We start from the raw sequence: 16,280 nt of genomic DNA on the forward strand, positions 1-16,280 counted from the left end.
GTTAGATACGGACGGTCCAGTAAGGGGCTCTATGGGGCCATTGTGATATGTGCATTTTATCCGGGCCATCCATCAATTTTGAAAGATCATTTTAGGAAGTTAGCCAAAGGAGGCAGATCAAAAACTCAAGTGAGACACACCACAGGAAAAGTAGAGAATTTTTTTTTTTTTGTTAGCTTGTTAGTACACTCACTGTCAGTTCACACTTCACTGTTAGCCACCCTAGTAGGGAATCGATAAGTAGACCCTAGTGTTGAAACGAGGTATCTTTCACTCAATCTACCACATGAGCTATGGATCTGGGTGTCACAGGAAAAAGTAGAGATTGAATGCTACTGCCTAAAACCTCATGGAAGCCACAAAAGTTTTGGATCAAAGCTGGTAATTATGTTTTTCGTTCATTCAGACCCGTCTGACATTATGAATAGGTTGGATGGAAAATAAACATCACGGTGGGGTCATTGTCGCCGCTGCTTCCTTCGGTGTGGTCCAGTGGAGTTTGAGATCATGGCCTAAAATAATATTTCAAAATGGATGGTAGGCTTAGATAAAACACATATATCACAGTGGGGGAGCTGTGTGGTGCTCACAGAGATGTCCTCCACAAACTGACTCCGTCCGAAAGACCACGATAGGCTAGGATTCTTAAAATATACAGATCAAAACTCATGTGAGCCATATACCACTTGAAACAGTGGGGATTGTCGCCTTGCAGTGACAGAAGTTTTGTAGCAGGATGATATTTGTTCCTACCGTTTATCTGAGTGATAATAATTTTACGAACGCTTTGGATGGCATATAAATATCATAGTCAGCTCTGGGAAGGTTTCAACGGTGGACGTTGCTTTTTTCCACTGTTTTGTTGGTGTGGCTCAGCTCAGTTTTGGATATGCCTTATTTTTGGAATCCTGTCCTATTGTGTTCTTTCAAAACATATGGACAGAGTGGATTTGTCACGGACATCTCTGTGGACCCACACAGCGGTCACATGCAATCCGCCTGGATGGTCCATATCTACACGTGTTCCTTCGCACATTCAGCCGCGCATTGCATTTCCTCTTATCCGGTTTTTACTGGAAAACCTGCATGCGATAGAGCTCGTCTCCTCCTCAAGCCCTTCCTCCAAATCGAACCTTTGATATCTCCCTCCTCTCCAAGCCCACCACCGTCCAACTTTTCCCTATCTCACTCTCACAACCATCAGTTCATTGCAGAAGAAGAAGAAAGAAAGAAAGGTAGGAAGGAAGGAAGAAGACAATCACCGCCTCTGGAGCGAGTAAAAGGTCTACCCTTTCCTCCTTTTTGGGCTTTTGTTCTTTGTGGCCATTTCGTCCATCCAGACCGTTGATCTGCCCGGCCCCACATTGGACAAACCATGTTCGAAAAATCTCCATGATTTGAAACTTGCATTTGGACCCGATTTGCGCTGCCCATTTCAGCCATGATTTAAACTGCACGAATCAATTGTATTTTTTAGAATTAGGGCCTATTTGGGCCCTCAAAAGGGGCATTTGATGCCTAAATGGCGTTCTGAGCCAAATCTATATTCGCATTGTGTGCTTGGATGCACTTTCATGAACCCTGTCTCATCCCCTGGTCAGCAAAATATGTGCTACCAAGCCGAGACGAGACGAAAACCAATCGGATTGGTTTTCTTGGAGACGACTGAAAAAGCAGGCGTGAAAACCCCTTTCATGAAACCCCATTTTACAGAAGTGTGTACAAACAGGCCTTTATGGGTCGTTTGGCACCATGGATTTTTTTTTTTTTTGGGTCAGATCCCCTGGTATGTTTGGCACCATAAAGTAACTGGGGTTTCAAATCCCCTCAAAGAGGGGGTTTGAAATCCAAGGCGAAAGCTTGGATTACATCTAAAATCCCTCCAAGAGTTGCATGTGTAGCATGTGTCACTAGGCTATTAATCTACTGGGCACATGGCCCATTGATGATATCCCAAAACAATCAGATTATCAATTGCATCACTATAATTACTTTAATACGATGATCTGTGCCGTCCAAACATTGTCCATGTAAATCAACGTTTAGGGCAAACTGTTTGGATGCCTGTAAGTTGGGTAAGTGAGAAGTGACTTACAGGTGGTGTTTGGGGGAGAAAAATCACCTGTAAGTAACTTACAACCTGTAAGTCACGTACAGGCAAATCTGCCAAAAAACTGCAGGGGTATGGGGGTGGGAAGTCACTTCCCTGTAAGTCACTTACAGGCTAAATGGTCAGATTTTTAAAAAGAGGGGAAGAGGGAGAAATGCACCAACCCACTAACCACCATTATAGCCATGAAGCTCCAGCCAATGAAGAAGAAGCACCAACCATTGAAAACGGCAATCTCTCTCCGTCTCTGCAATCTCTCGCTGCAGTTACCGCCTTCCGTCTCTTCTCCTCCTAAAACGGTAGAGTTTCATCTACCCTATTTTTTCCTCCTTTGAAAACGGAAGGGATCGCGTGCTGAGTATTCCGTAAAATCTGTGGGATCCACCATGATACATGTATTTGATCCACACTGTCCATCCAATTTAATACTTAATTTTAAGTCATGATCCTAAAAATTAGCTATATCCAAAGATCAAGTGGACCACAACATAAGAAATACTGTGAATTGAGTGTATACCGTTGAAAATTTTTGGGGGGCCACAGAAGTTATGGATCAAGATGATTTTATTTTTTTTCCTTCATCTAGGCGTTTGTGATCTTATGAACATGTTGGATGACAAATAAAGATCTCTATGGACACTAGAAAGGTTTCAACGATCCAATCAGTATTTCCACTGTTTCCTGTGGTATGGCCCACTTGAGCTTTGGATATTCTTAAATTTATGGCTCAACGTCTACATCTAGATGAAAAAATGGATAGACGGATTGGATAAACCATATACATTTACAGTGGGCCCAACTGAATTTACTTAGTATAAAAAAAAAGTATAGCAGCAACTCAGTACGCAGTCTGATTGCGTTATTGGTAACACAGTAGTGGGTGTTACCCCTGCTGTGGGCCCACCTTGATGATGTGTTATATATCCACTCCGCCCAACCATTTCTCAATCGGGGATTTTAGGCCCACCTTGCTTGTGTTGCCAGGTTTTTCACAGAGGAAGAAATGATATGTTAAAATATTCTGCAGTTTCTCTATCAGGGATTTTAGGCCCACCTTGCTTGACATTTCTAAACGGTTTGGATTTTCTATTTTGCATGGACTGTGGGGCATTTCCATTCATAGTAGACGCCCATTGAGATTTGATTGGTGGGACGTATGCTTACTGTGTAAGTTTTCATTGGCCAGCAACCACACTTCCCTTATATGGACCAGTGGCTTGGATCAGAAAACCATGAATGCATCATGTATCTGGTACATAAATCCTATTTATTCTTATGGCCCTTGCAACCAAGGCCATTGTTCCAATGGACCCACTATGGATGGACCATGTCCCAATTGTTCACTTGATCATTAATAACTGTTCAACTGCAAATATCCACGGTACATTTGATTCTTGATTTCTATAACTGGAGCCATGGTTCAACAATCCAGATGAATAGGCCGCAGTAAGGCTGACCATGGATAGCATTTCTTCAATTTAATGCGGGCCATTGATATACGCTTTGGAATAAGTCCTATTCAAAGGAATGAATGATTGGAGACGATGATTCCCAAGTGAAAAGTTTTAAATGTAATTTCTATAGTTAAAGAAGACATTGGTAATGTAATTTAATTAGTAGATTTTCTATTAATGTTTTTAAGTTTATTCTCAATGCTTAAATTGAGTTATTACTCCATATTATAGATATTTTGAATTCGTGGGCCCACTTGATGATTGGTTTAGCTTAATAATTATCTCAAATATTCATCTTGATGGGCTTAACAAAATAACATATATGATCCCACGTTTTTTTTATATGATTATAACATTTTAGAATGATTCCCCAATCTAAGCTCTGCTCGATGTGAATATTTAGCTTTCTACCTGTAAGTAACTTACAGGTCATCCAAACAAAAAAACTAACTTACCTGTAAGTGACTTACAACTTACATCCAAACAGGTTACCTGTAAGTAACTTTCACCTGTAAGTGACTTACAGGTAAGTCACTTACAACTTAAAAGAACTTACAGGCATCCAAACAGGCCCTTAAAAATCATTGGTTAGTGACTCGGATGTGATCTTGTGCTTGTGGCCCATCCGAGACTTGGAATTTCATCATTTTCAGGCAAAGTATATATTTCAACAGGCTTATTAATGCAGGGGCATTTTCACACTGGGCTCGAGTGGGGTCGCCTGTTGGATGCAGGGGCACACTCGGGGTGGGTGACCCATGCGATTTGGGGTCCACGGGGGAGGTCTTGTGTTCGAGACTCCTTACCAGGGGTGAGTAATGCGCATTTCACACCGGGCTCGAGTGGAGTAGCCCGTGGGATGCGGGGACATACTCGGGGTGGGCGGCCCATGTGATTTGGGGCCCACGAAGGGGGTTCGACCGAGGTCCTAACCCATGAGATATGGGGCCTGGGCTATGAGATAAATGGATTAATTCGCCATACTCTAATAGTTCGAGCTTTTAGACCAAGTGGTTGGTTGTCCTGCATCAAATTTGGTATCAGAGCCTAGGGTTCTTGTAGGGGAATTCATTACATGTTTAGGGTTTGGTTGTTTATGTTCATTACGCATCAATTCTCATCATATATGACTATTTAGATGTCCATAAACCCTGAAATAAGCTGCTGAAATTTTCTATTATCCCCTTATTTGAATTATTTTAGAAATTAACTTAGTTTTCTATTTCTAGGTTTAGAAACTTTCCTTTTCTGTTTTTTTATAAACTAATTTTTTAGAAACTTTCTTAATCTGTTTTTAGAAACTAATTTCCTTTCCTTTTTCGTTTTTTAGAAACTAGGTCGATTCTTTCAAAAAAAAATAAAAATCTCTTATCTTTTGACAACTATATTGCTGAATTTTGGTTGGCACCCTACACTAAACATGGAACAATTGCAAGAGTCACTAAGCAAGTTATCCCAGAAGTTAGAGTTTATGATTAAGCGCTTGGAAATGGACCAATGCTTTAAGCAGCTTGATGAACGCATTGCCCGACTAAAGACCATCGCCAGGACAAACCCCACCATTGGGGTAGATGTCCAATCTTAGGCAGGTGGCCTGAAGGATAGACCAATGAATGGAATTGGCCAAGAAATCAGTTATGGGCGTGCACCCGTGTACCCACCCCATGAGGGACATCAAGACCACTATTTTGAGGGGTACAACATGTGCAGCCTTGTAATTGGAGAGAGTGCACCAAATGTTAGTGTAGAATTATCCACTGAGGTCATTCCGGTAGTGGATGAGTTTCGTGATGTTTGTCCTGATGATCTACCGGATGAGTCCCCTAGGAGGGATATAACACACCAGAACATGGGACACCGTAATACTTACAGCCAAGTTTGCGTTTAATAGTTCTGTCGATAGGTCCACAGTATCAGTCCTTATGAAGTCGTTACTGTTTATAAACCTCGGAAACTTATTGATCTTGTCCCTATGTCACTATCCCATAGGGCGTCAGAGCCTGCAGAGTCTTTTGCGCATCACATTCATTCATGGCATCAAGAAATCAGGCAGAAGATCACTAATAGTAATGGACATTACAAAATTTCTGTAAACCAACATAAACGTTTCAAAGAATTCAATATTGGGGACTCTGTGATGGTCCGCATCTGGCCCGAGTGGTACCCTCCGGGGGCCGTTCGTAAGTTACATGCGCGTAGCGCTGGCCCCTTCAAAATTATAAAACGAAACGGTCTCAACGTGTATGAGGTAGATCTTCCACCTTACATGGGAATTAGTTTCACATTTGATGTGGAGGATCTAGTTACTTTTCAGGAGACCACTGATACTTTGTCTGGCCCTTCGCCCACCCATCCTGATTCCCCATATTTATCCCTTGAACTAAGGCCCCTTCCCGACCCAATTTCCCAGCCTCTACCTCCCATACCTACCATTCCTGGCCCATTTTCCCAGCCTCTACGTCCCATACCTACCCGTTCCGACCCAATTTCCCAGCCTCTACGTCCCATACCTACCCATCCCAACCAATTTTTCCAGCCTCTACCTCCCATACCTATTCTTCCTGACATTTCTTCTCAGTCTCTCCCTCCCATACCTAACCATCACACACCTAGAGAGGAAATAGAGGATATCCTGGACCATCAGATAGTTTCAACGTCGGACGTCGGGTTTCAGAAGTATCTGATCAAGTGGAAGTCACGCCCAGCTTCAGACAGCACGTGGCTCACTGCGGAGGAGCTTCAGAGACTTGATCTTGACGTCCTGGAACGGTTCAAGAGTTTTATTTCGCCAGTGGCGAAATCTTTGCAGCTGAGGAGAATTGATGAGGACATCTCGCGTACACGCGCATGCACGCCACCCCACCTACGCACGTATGCACAGAGTAAGAGGGCCCCACCATCGATCTAGCTCGATGACGACGTCCAGGGAGGGTCTCCTACCTAGAAGACGAAGTTTGGTTCAAAAGATTGGGCCCGATAGTCAAGAAAAGCCCATCATGGGATCTCATGATCGTGGCCCACTCGTCAAATTGATTTCATATTTTAGGTTTTGCTTATTGTTATTATTTAGAACATCGTGAACGCTTTAGATTTCTTTATTTGGTTTTTATTTTAGTTTACTTCATCGCCAAGTAATAGGTTGCGCACATGGTGCGAGTTTTCGGGTATAGGATTTTCCCTATAAATAGGAACCCCTTGTAGTTCTTTTGAATGATTGAAGTTAATAAAAAATTCCTGCTTTATTTTTCTGCTCTCTTCGTGAGTTGTGGAAGAATTCAAAAGTGGGTGCGAAGCCCTCCCTTTTCGAAGGGCTAAATACCGTGGTGCGAAGCCACATCGATCCCAATTCATCCCCATCTTCTATCATTTTTTTTCCATCTTCCCTCACCATCCGTACTTCAAATTTGTCCTTTTGTTGCATTAGATTTCTTCATTACAGCAGGTTTCCAGATTTCGGCCCGCAGGCGAGCTGAAACTTCGGCGGAGCACCACGCACAAACCGTACATTGGATCGAGCTGAGATTTGGGGATTTTGGAGTCCATCATTGGCTGAATAGGGCCAAGGTGGCCTTTTTCTGAATAGTGGGCCCCACACATGTGCGGCCGGGATCACACGCACATCCGTCTGGGCCATTGTTGCTGTGCACACGCGGGATCATCTTTTGGGTCGGGTTTTTATCCTCTTTTATCCTCTCATAGCCGTTTTTCATGAATCCTAACCCTAGATTACATGATCCCTAATTGATTTGCCCCTTTTTATCACCTTAGGGTTCCTTGAATTGAAATTAGGGAATCCCTTGGATTATGGATTGATTTTTATGCATGAGTAATTGATTTTATTTCCCTTTGACATCGTTTGGTTTATAATTTTTATTGGTCCAGTCCTAGCCTGTGTCGGCTTGGACCCGCATAGATTCCCCTTTAATTGAATGTTTGGATTTTGATGTGGGATGTGGAATTTGTGTGATTATTTCTGAATTGGTGTGATCTAAGCCTGAAATCTTGCATATCATATTTAAATTCACGTCCTACATCAAATTGGGTATTAGAGCGGGAGGTCTCGTGTTCGAAACTCCTCACCAGGGGTGATTAATGCAGGGGCATTTTCACACTGGGCTCGAGTGGGGTCGCCTGTTGGATGCAGGGGCACACTCGGGGTCGGTGACCCATGCGATTTGGAGTCCACGGGGGAGGTCTCGTGTTCGAGACTCCTTATCAGGGGTGAGTAATGCGCATTTCACACCGGGCTCGAGTGGAGTAGCTCGTGGGATGCGGGGACATACTCGGGGTGGGCGGCCTATATGATTTAGGGCCCACGAAGGGGGTTCGACCGAGGTCCTAACCCATGAGATATGGGGCCCGGGCTATGGGATAAAGGGATTAATTCGCCATACTCTAACAGTTCGAGCTTTTAGACCAAGTGATTGATTGTCCTGCATCACTTATTACAACCATTGTGTCAAACATTACATGCGTACACTAATTAGAGATATTAAAGTTGATTTAGTAATTAAATTCAAACCCCTATAAATATACCATGCACAACTACTTTTGGATTACAAGGGATTCTGAATCTAGGGTGCCAAACACAACAGGAGGATTTCAAATCCAGGGGGTTCCAAATCCACACTCCCAAACAGGCCCGTACCATAAGTAGCATTGATACTTCTTGTTTTAGCACATTAAATGCATTATTTACATTCTTCATGATTTTTGGAATGATGTGTTGCAGGTATCTTTCCTGTTATGTTTTCTGGTGATTGGACAAGGAGATTCATCTAGAAACTATAGAAAATGAAAAAAAATAAAATGGAATAGAACAAGAAGTGAAGTCAAATGTGCGGATGATACGTCAATGTCTAATTGATTTGTGTATATGCCAAATCTAGGATTTTGAGAAAAATGTGATAAAACCCATCAAAGATCAAAGGAATCCTTATCAAATTCTTCATGGCTATTTCATGCGAATTTTGAAACCTTCGTTGTTAGGAAGTGTGGACTGTTTGAACATTAGATGCCTGTTGAATTGGTGCTACAATGCAAATTTCTTCCTTTTTTCTCAACTTCCATTAGGACTCAGCTTCCTTAGCTTCTATATGATTGTTACTAGATTCTCTTGGCTATTTTTGTGCAATTCCATTATTGTCTTATTGTTATTTGTGTTTGCCTGTGTGTTGTTGGTCATACATACTCATTGCATTTGGAGAGATGCATGTGTTTGTATTTATGTACACATATACTTTTTGGTGTTTTATGCTCTAATTGCCGGTCCCCACCCTGGAAACAGGAGGGTTGCTCCAGGTTGGCAGCTATTGTCAAACTTATGCCAAAAATTCCAATATGAATCTGAACAACATGGCCAACTAAAAGGGAAATTTTATAGGAGGGCTATAAGACCAGCCATGCTTTATAGGACAAAATGTTGGGCAATCAAGGAACAACATGTCCATAGTATGAGTGTTACTGAAATGAGGATGTTGAAATGGATGAGGGGCAAGACAAGGAGGGGTATAATAGAAATGAATGCATTCAAGGGAATTTAGGAGTAGCGCCAATAGGTAACAAGATGAGGGAAAGTAGAATTAGGGCCTGTTTGTTAACGCTGAATTTTTGCACTTAATGCGGAATTGGGAAAATGTTCCGTGTTTAGTGGTGTTTGTTAATGCGTCGTTAACGCGGAAGAAGGAAAGCGCTAAGTGGTTTTTCACTGAATTCTTTCCGTGATAGGAGTCTGGCTTAATGGTGAATGCGGAATGTGCTTAGTGAATTTTTCATTAAACAAAAATTTTCGCTTCCAAAATTACCCCTTTTCAAGTTAGTACGGCAAATTTTTCTCCTTAAATTGTTTGCGCGATACAAAATCAACTTTTAACTTGTGAAAATTCTTTATGCCCCACCATGATGTATGTGTTTCAACCATTCCATTCATCCATTTTTAAAGATCATTTTAGGGCTTGATACCAAAAATGAGAGGAATATAGATCTCAGGTGGACCATACCACAGGAAAACAATAGTGATTGGATATCCACCATTAAAATTCTCCTTAGGCCCAATGTACTATTTATTTGACATCCAATCTGTTGATTAGGTCATATAGACCTAGATGAATGGAAAAAACAAAGATCAACTTGATCCAAAACTTTTATGGCCCCCAAAAATTATTTAATGGTCAACATTCATTCAACATTGTTTTCCTGTAATGTGGTCCACTTGAGATTGGGATATACCTCATTTTTGGTCTCATACCATAAAATGATCTAGAAACATAGATGAACGGCATAGATGAAACATATAGTGACAATCCTATACAACACATAATGACAATCTTCCCGCTAAGAGGAATTGAGGGCCTTATGATGATATTTTAGTTTTTTATTGAGTATTTTAGTTTATTTGAATTAAATATAATAATTTTATTTTCATTTAATAAAAAATAATTTCTTTATACTGTAAAACATTTCCAAACAAGAGGTAGGGGCAAATGTGTCAAATTAACATATTTCAGACATTTAAGATGTTTGTTAACAAACAGTTTGTTTCAGATTCATTACTTAATTTTTAGACTTCAACCATAATTATCGGACAAGTCTTTTTACTTCAGATTTTAGATTCAGGCTTTAGATTTCATATTCGGTCTTTAGACTTCAGATTTAACAAACGGGGCCTTAGCTGGTTTGGTGGTGTACCGCGGAGACCAAGAATTGCGCCGGTTAGGAGTGAGTTGGTACAAGTTGAAGTCTCTAAAAGGGTAAAGGGAAGTCCCAAAAGGACGTGGGTAGAGGTAGTAAGAAAAGACTTGATGACCTATGGCTAACTGAAGTTATGACACTTGATAGAGTGGAATGGCGGAAAGGATTCATGTTGCCGACCCCAATTAGTTGGGATAAGGCTTAGATAATGATAATGCACTTTTCGGTGTCCAAGCATGCACATTTTTGTACGCATTGATATTTGCACCCATTCAATCTTTGTAAGTAACATGGGATGCTAAAAGTTTGCATGGAAGCAATAGGATTCTTTTTCCTTCTACTTGGTAGTTGGTAGGAGGAATGCACACACATTGGAGATTAATGGTCTCTTCATAGGGTTTAAGTAATGTTTGCTTTTTTCATAAACTTAGATCTAGGTTCAAATGGCAATAGATAAATTAACTAACCTCCTTTCCAAATTTTTGGTTCTTATCAGACGCAAATGGATGCTTTATGGACTAAAAATCTCACATAATGGAAAATAATATTTTGTTTCTTAACTATTTTTTTTTTTTTGGCAACCAGTTGAAGGATTAGAGTTTTGCATGTGGAAGATTTTTGATGTGTGGAGATTAGGGTTTTGTCATGTGGAAGATTTTTGATGTGTGGAGATTAGGGTTTTGCCATGCGGAAGATTTTTGATATGTGGAGATTAAGGTTTTGTCGTGTGAAAGATTTTTGATTTGTGGACTATTCAATGTCAAGTCTATCATATCAATTGTTTGGATCATTTGAAAAAAAAAACTAGATGATTTGGACGCGAGCTGCCGATGGTATAATTTGATGTTGTGTGGTCATTGCACTTGTTGTCGTGCCTTGGTGGTAGACTCTCTGGAGTTTCAACATGGGGTCACAGGTTCGAGCATCCCTTGTGGTGCGAGTGCGCGAGAGTGTGTGGCAGGGTGTGAGTGTGTGTAAAAAAAAGTGGTCATTCAATAGAGGATTGCCTATTTTTGCACTATTGGTGGGGCCCATTTGATGGAAAGTTCAAATTTTGCGTATATGTTACACAGTTCTACCTCGGTAAATGTGATTTTTGTTCTTTTTTGCTGCGGAATGCTATTTTTGAAGCCCCCCCATCTTCAAGTGCCAAATATGAATCTTCCACTTGCAAGCTTGAGGATTTAAAAGCCTATAGGTTCAACGTTGCATCGTTTAACAAATAGAAGATTTATTGCCTTTGTTGTGGCAACTTAATTATGCGAGTTTATCCTTACATTAAATTAGATACTATGCACATGTGTGGTAACATGTTAAAACATATAAATCATTGAGTTGTATACATTTGAAATGTTTTACCCCCCTTTAGCTACAAATGCACTTGTAAATTTCATATCATCTCTTGAAAGCCTCCTTGAATGCGTGATTATTCGTTGACTTTTCATGTCAATTTTCCTGTGTAGGAGAAAAAAGTGCCATGAATAGCCTATACTATATATAACGTTACTAACGGAATTCAATTTGGCCACGAATACAATTTGGCCATGCAATTAGTTTTTTGGAGTGTGCAGAACTTTGGATATTCAGTGGATATGGGAAGGCATTTGAGAAAAGATAAGGGAAAGGTGGCTGCCTGACAATCAAGTACTAAAATTTGGGATTCCCAATAAAAACCCTTTCACAGCCCCTATTTTATTCCTGAGTCTCTTTGGTCATGTACATACGCACCCCCCCCCCGGTACCTATCTGGCTGTCATAGATGGCATTGAGAAAAATGGATTTCCAGCTGAATTGTTGCTGGACAGTTTACACACTTTTATGTCATGTCATCGAGTGGTCTTCGATGGCATTGAAGATATCCGTCGATGTCATCGAATGTTCCTCGCGATAACTTGCTGGACATATCTGAGTTACCTACTCGAATCCATCGAGTGGTCTTCGATGCCATTGAATATCTCTCAAGGTCTACTCGATGGGATCGAGCAACACTCGAAATATGCCGTTTTGGGCATATGATTCCATAGCAGCTTCGCACCTCTTCTAGCCTTACTTACATATTCTAATTAGGTTTCTAAGGTTAATGGATGATCAACAAGGTTTACCTATTAAGCAAATATCATATAGTGGTTCAAGGGTTGTTTTGGGTCAAGGGTTAGGGTCACCGATGCATATCTTTTATCTGTTCTTTGCTCCTTGATGCTTTTGTCCATCTTCGGTCTTTTGCTTCCAAAGACTCAACCGACTATATGACACAAGGACTCACAAGGACTCACGTGATTGACAAACAAGATGCACAAATCAATGCACTAACATAAGCAGGCCGCCTGGTAGGTCTCAACAGGGGTGCAACTTGGGCATGTTGGGTTGGGTTTAGGTCAACATGACCCTAGCTTGACCCCAAGAAGATCCAACCCGTAACCTTACATGACCCCAATTTCAACCGAAGCTCGATCTGAAGAAGATCCCACCTGTAACTTGACCTGACTCCTATTCCAACCTAAGCTGCCCAACTTGAATTCTTTTGTACTCAACCCAACCGTCCCAAAAATAAATGTGAGTATTCCCAACTTGACTTGAACTGCTCAATCCGAACCAACCCGATTCCAAATCGTGTTATTGTTTTCTGACTCGAACACGACCGGAGGAGCTTGGCAACCCAACCCAACTTGAACTGAACTTGGGTCGGATTAATCGGGTTTGGATTGGTTGAAACCCCATTTTGCAGCTCTAGATCTCATCCAAAATGTCATCTTTTTTTTGGAGTGTTGGTCACCTTCTTAGGGAGGTATCCAATTGTTTGGCCAATCATCCTTCTCATCTTTTTTTTGAACAATGATGATATGATATAAAAAAACCAAAGCTAGAACCTACAAATATGCAAATATACAAAAGTATAACAACCCCTGGACAAATTCCCCTCAAAAGCCACAAGGGGAGATTGAAATATCTAAGCTGCCCCCCAATCCTTCATATTAAGAATTGCCCTATCGAACACTTGCACTGGTCCACTCATTTTGTTGTTGAACCAACTTTGATTTCTTTCCCATCATATCGCCTAAAAGGACGCTAAAAAACTTAATTGCCATTCCCTTTTCCCTTCTTTCCCTATCCCCCCCTCCCCCCGCCATGCCAGGCTATGAGAAGTTCCTTCATTGACTTTGGGAACACCCATAGAACCCCAAAAGATTGGAGGAGCAAACCCCAAACCTCCCTAGCAAATATGTAGTGAATGAATAAGTGATCCGCAGATTCCACGTCTTTGAAGCACATCAAGCAAACATTTGGGAGATACATGTCCCACTTGCCAAGGTTTTCTATCGTTAACACTTTGTTCCTGCTTACTAGCCAACCAAAAGCCGCTACCTTCAAAGGAGCACTGTAGTGCCATAGGAAAGCCGTTGCCGCCACCATAGTGGCAATCATCCTTCTCTTCTTTCCTATTCTTCAGCTAATCCATGCTCGGCCTCCCATTGGGCCCTCTTTGCCTTTGAGAGGTCGATTGGAGGGATTTGTGTACAATTTTTTCACTAACAGGAGTGCTTCATCCAAAGGAAGAATTCACCTTCTTACCATTGTGACGGTAATGAATGCCTTATCTCTCAAAAGCTCCTAAAGATATCAAGGATAGGTGGGTTTCGCCTTCCTTGACTTTTCTTCATTACCTCATTTTGAGGCACAAATCTATCATAGAGAATGCCGCATCCATTCAGGATATAATCTCCCCAAACAGCATAATGAGGATGTTTGTGAATATTCTGTGGGCCTCATGAAAGTTTCAACACTCAGAAGCAAGTGGGAAATTGCAATGGTGCCATAAATGCCTTCCTGCAAGGAACTCGCCAGAGATTGTTCATTTGCATTTGACCATTCAGGGAGTCTGACACCGAAGGTTTCAAGACCGTGAATTCTAAAGCTTCTGTCCTAGTTTACCTTGTCAAGATCTGAAGCGCCAATATAATTTTTCCAAATAATTGGGACAATGGTGACACTCTTCTTGTAACTGTGCCCTATCCCAATAATATGGCTGGTTAATTCATAATGCAGCCGGGCATTTACATTGAATGTGGACCATTTATTTTGTCTTTGATCATCAACCTTTCGGCAGACTTGTGGCCCACTGCCCACCTGAAGAATGGACCAGTCTGATTTGTTGGCTAGGGCTAACTCACCATGTAGGCAAACAGTGGCTCAGTTTTCTTATTCATGTACCATGCTGGTACACATGGGGTGCTCGTGTCTGGCACTTGGTTGCAGCAAGCTTCTACTTGGGTGCTGCTTCCACTTCAAAATCCCGCTCCCTGCTCTGACTCTTATTTCCTAGCTATTCATATTTGCTTACATTTTCAAACAGACACCCTCTCCTGCACCCAAACCATAGTTTAAAACCCAAAAACTCTACTCGACTTGATATTCATTCAGGTCAGGTCGACTCAAAACTTGACCCAACTCAACTTGGTAGTTAATAACAATCAATTTAAATTTAAGTTGGTATGAATAGAAAGGAAAATTTAGAGTTTCGTCTTGTAAAATGAGAAACCATGCAGCTAATGTTTGCATAGCTTGCTAGTTGCATGCACCGCATCTTTGACAGAGGTTGCGGGTTCGACTTCAGCCTTCTGTTATTTTACTTTTAATTAGGAAGACCCTTGACAAGGAAAGTGACTTGGCCCAAGTAAGAGCTTGTTGCGTCGAGGCTACTGAGTTAGAGAGCCCACTTAACGACTCTTCTCAGGACTGAGTCACTCTAAAGATTCAAGTTTACCAGTGACTCGGCTCCAAATCTCATTGAGTTTGAGTTGACTTGGCTGAATTTCAACCTTTTTTTCTTCTTTTTTCTTTTTTCTTTTTTGAAATGATGAACAACTTTAAGGCCGAAGCCAAAAAATTACAAAGGAAAATAAAAACACTGAAACCCAGTTACAACTCTTGCCACGAGACAGGAAAGTGATTTATAGCAATATAATTTGCTGCACTTCCCAGTCCATTACATCCTGTTTTGCCCTAATGAACACATTCAAAACTCGCCCCTCTCGAGTTGAGTCAGTGAGTTTTAGAACTATGGCCCAAACTATCTGCGGATGGGTGCTTGCAAGTGGCATTCATGTTAGTCAAACTGTTGGATGGCTGTCCTTTCTGTTCCTTTCATTTTCTTAATTTTATTTTTTTTATTTTTTTTTAAAATCCTCCAGGTTCTTTTGGTTGCATACACTGGTTCTCTGAGGTTGGCCTGGTTCTTTTGAGATGGGAAACAAACCTGCGAAGCAAGACAAAGAAGAAATCCTAGTAAAAGCTATGCCTCCGCTGGACCAGGCAGTTGTTCGGTGGCTTGCTCGAGATGTCAAAAGGGTGCATGACTTTGCTCCGAAGAACCCACGTGCTATAAAACCACCTGACCATTATATTGAGTACATGCGCCTTAATGGATGGTTGGAATTGAATTTGGATGATCCTGATCTGGCCCACCTTTTCAAGTAAGAGCTCCCTTTCTCTGACTAATGTCTCAGATTATATCCTGAATGGGGATTTACAGTCTTTGAAGTTACTGGATGTAAATGCTTTCTAGAAAACGTTTCGGTTGATTTTCTGAAGTCTGCATGATATGTGTGCTTCCTTTAAAAGAATAAAAGTGTTTATAGCGATTGACGGACATCGTCTCTTTTGTTTTTGTCCATCTTGAGCTGTGTTGTTTGAGTTAAAAAAATCCCTTTCCATTTCCATGGGTTCATCAATCATGGAATAATGCGATCATGGAGACACCCCATGGAGCCATGCTTGCTTGTTAATGTACTGGTTCTCCTGAGGCATGGCCCTGGATTGAGTCTCCTTTGGATCCCATTGTTGATAATTTATCGATTTGGGAATTTGTTGGGATTTTCAGGTTCGAGGTTTTTCTTGGAATGTTATCAGAAAAATCTCACTAAAAATAAAAGATAATGACATTTATTATAAATTAATAACTAATTTTAAAATATTGGATTTTTATGGCAAAATTCCCGAACAATGTTGATGTCACCAAAAAAAATTTG

The 16,280-nt window shown here is 41.1% G+C and overlaps 1 protein-coding gene across 1 annotated transcript; it reads left to right on the plus strand.

Moving 5' to 3' along the window:
* Nucleotides 1–1,047: 1,047 nt before the first annotated feature.
* On the plus strand, nt 1,048–15,897 carry LOC131252346 (uncharacterized). Its single transcript, XM_058253069.1, has 2 exons — nt 1,048–1,283; nt 15,444–15,897. The coding sequence occupies exon 2, from the start codon at nt 15,496–15,498 to the stop codon at nt 15,727–15,729; it is 234 nt and encodes a 77-aa protein (XP_058109052.1). The 5' UTR covers nt 1,048–1,283; nt 15,444–15,495; the 3' UTR covers nt 15,730–15,897.
* Nucleotides 15,898–16,280: the final 383 nt, after the last annotated feature.

The sequence above is a fragment of the Magnolia sinica genome, chromosome 1 (assembly GCF_029962835.1).
Source record: "Magnolia sinica isolate HGM2019 chromosome 1, MsV1, whole genome shotgun sequence".
Taxonomy (NCBI): Eukaryota; Viridiplantae; Streptophyta; class Magnoliopsida; order Magnoliales; family Magnoliaceae; genus Magnolia; species Magnolia sinica.

Coding starts and splice junctions, on each gene's coding strand:
- LOC131252346 (XM_058253069.1), top strand. CDS start 15,496: ATGGGAAACAAACCTGCGAAGCAAGACAAAGAAGAAATCCTAGTAAAA.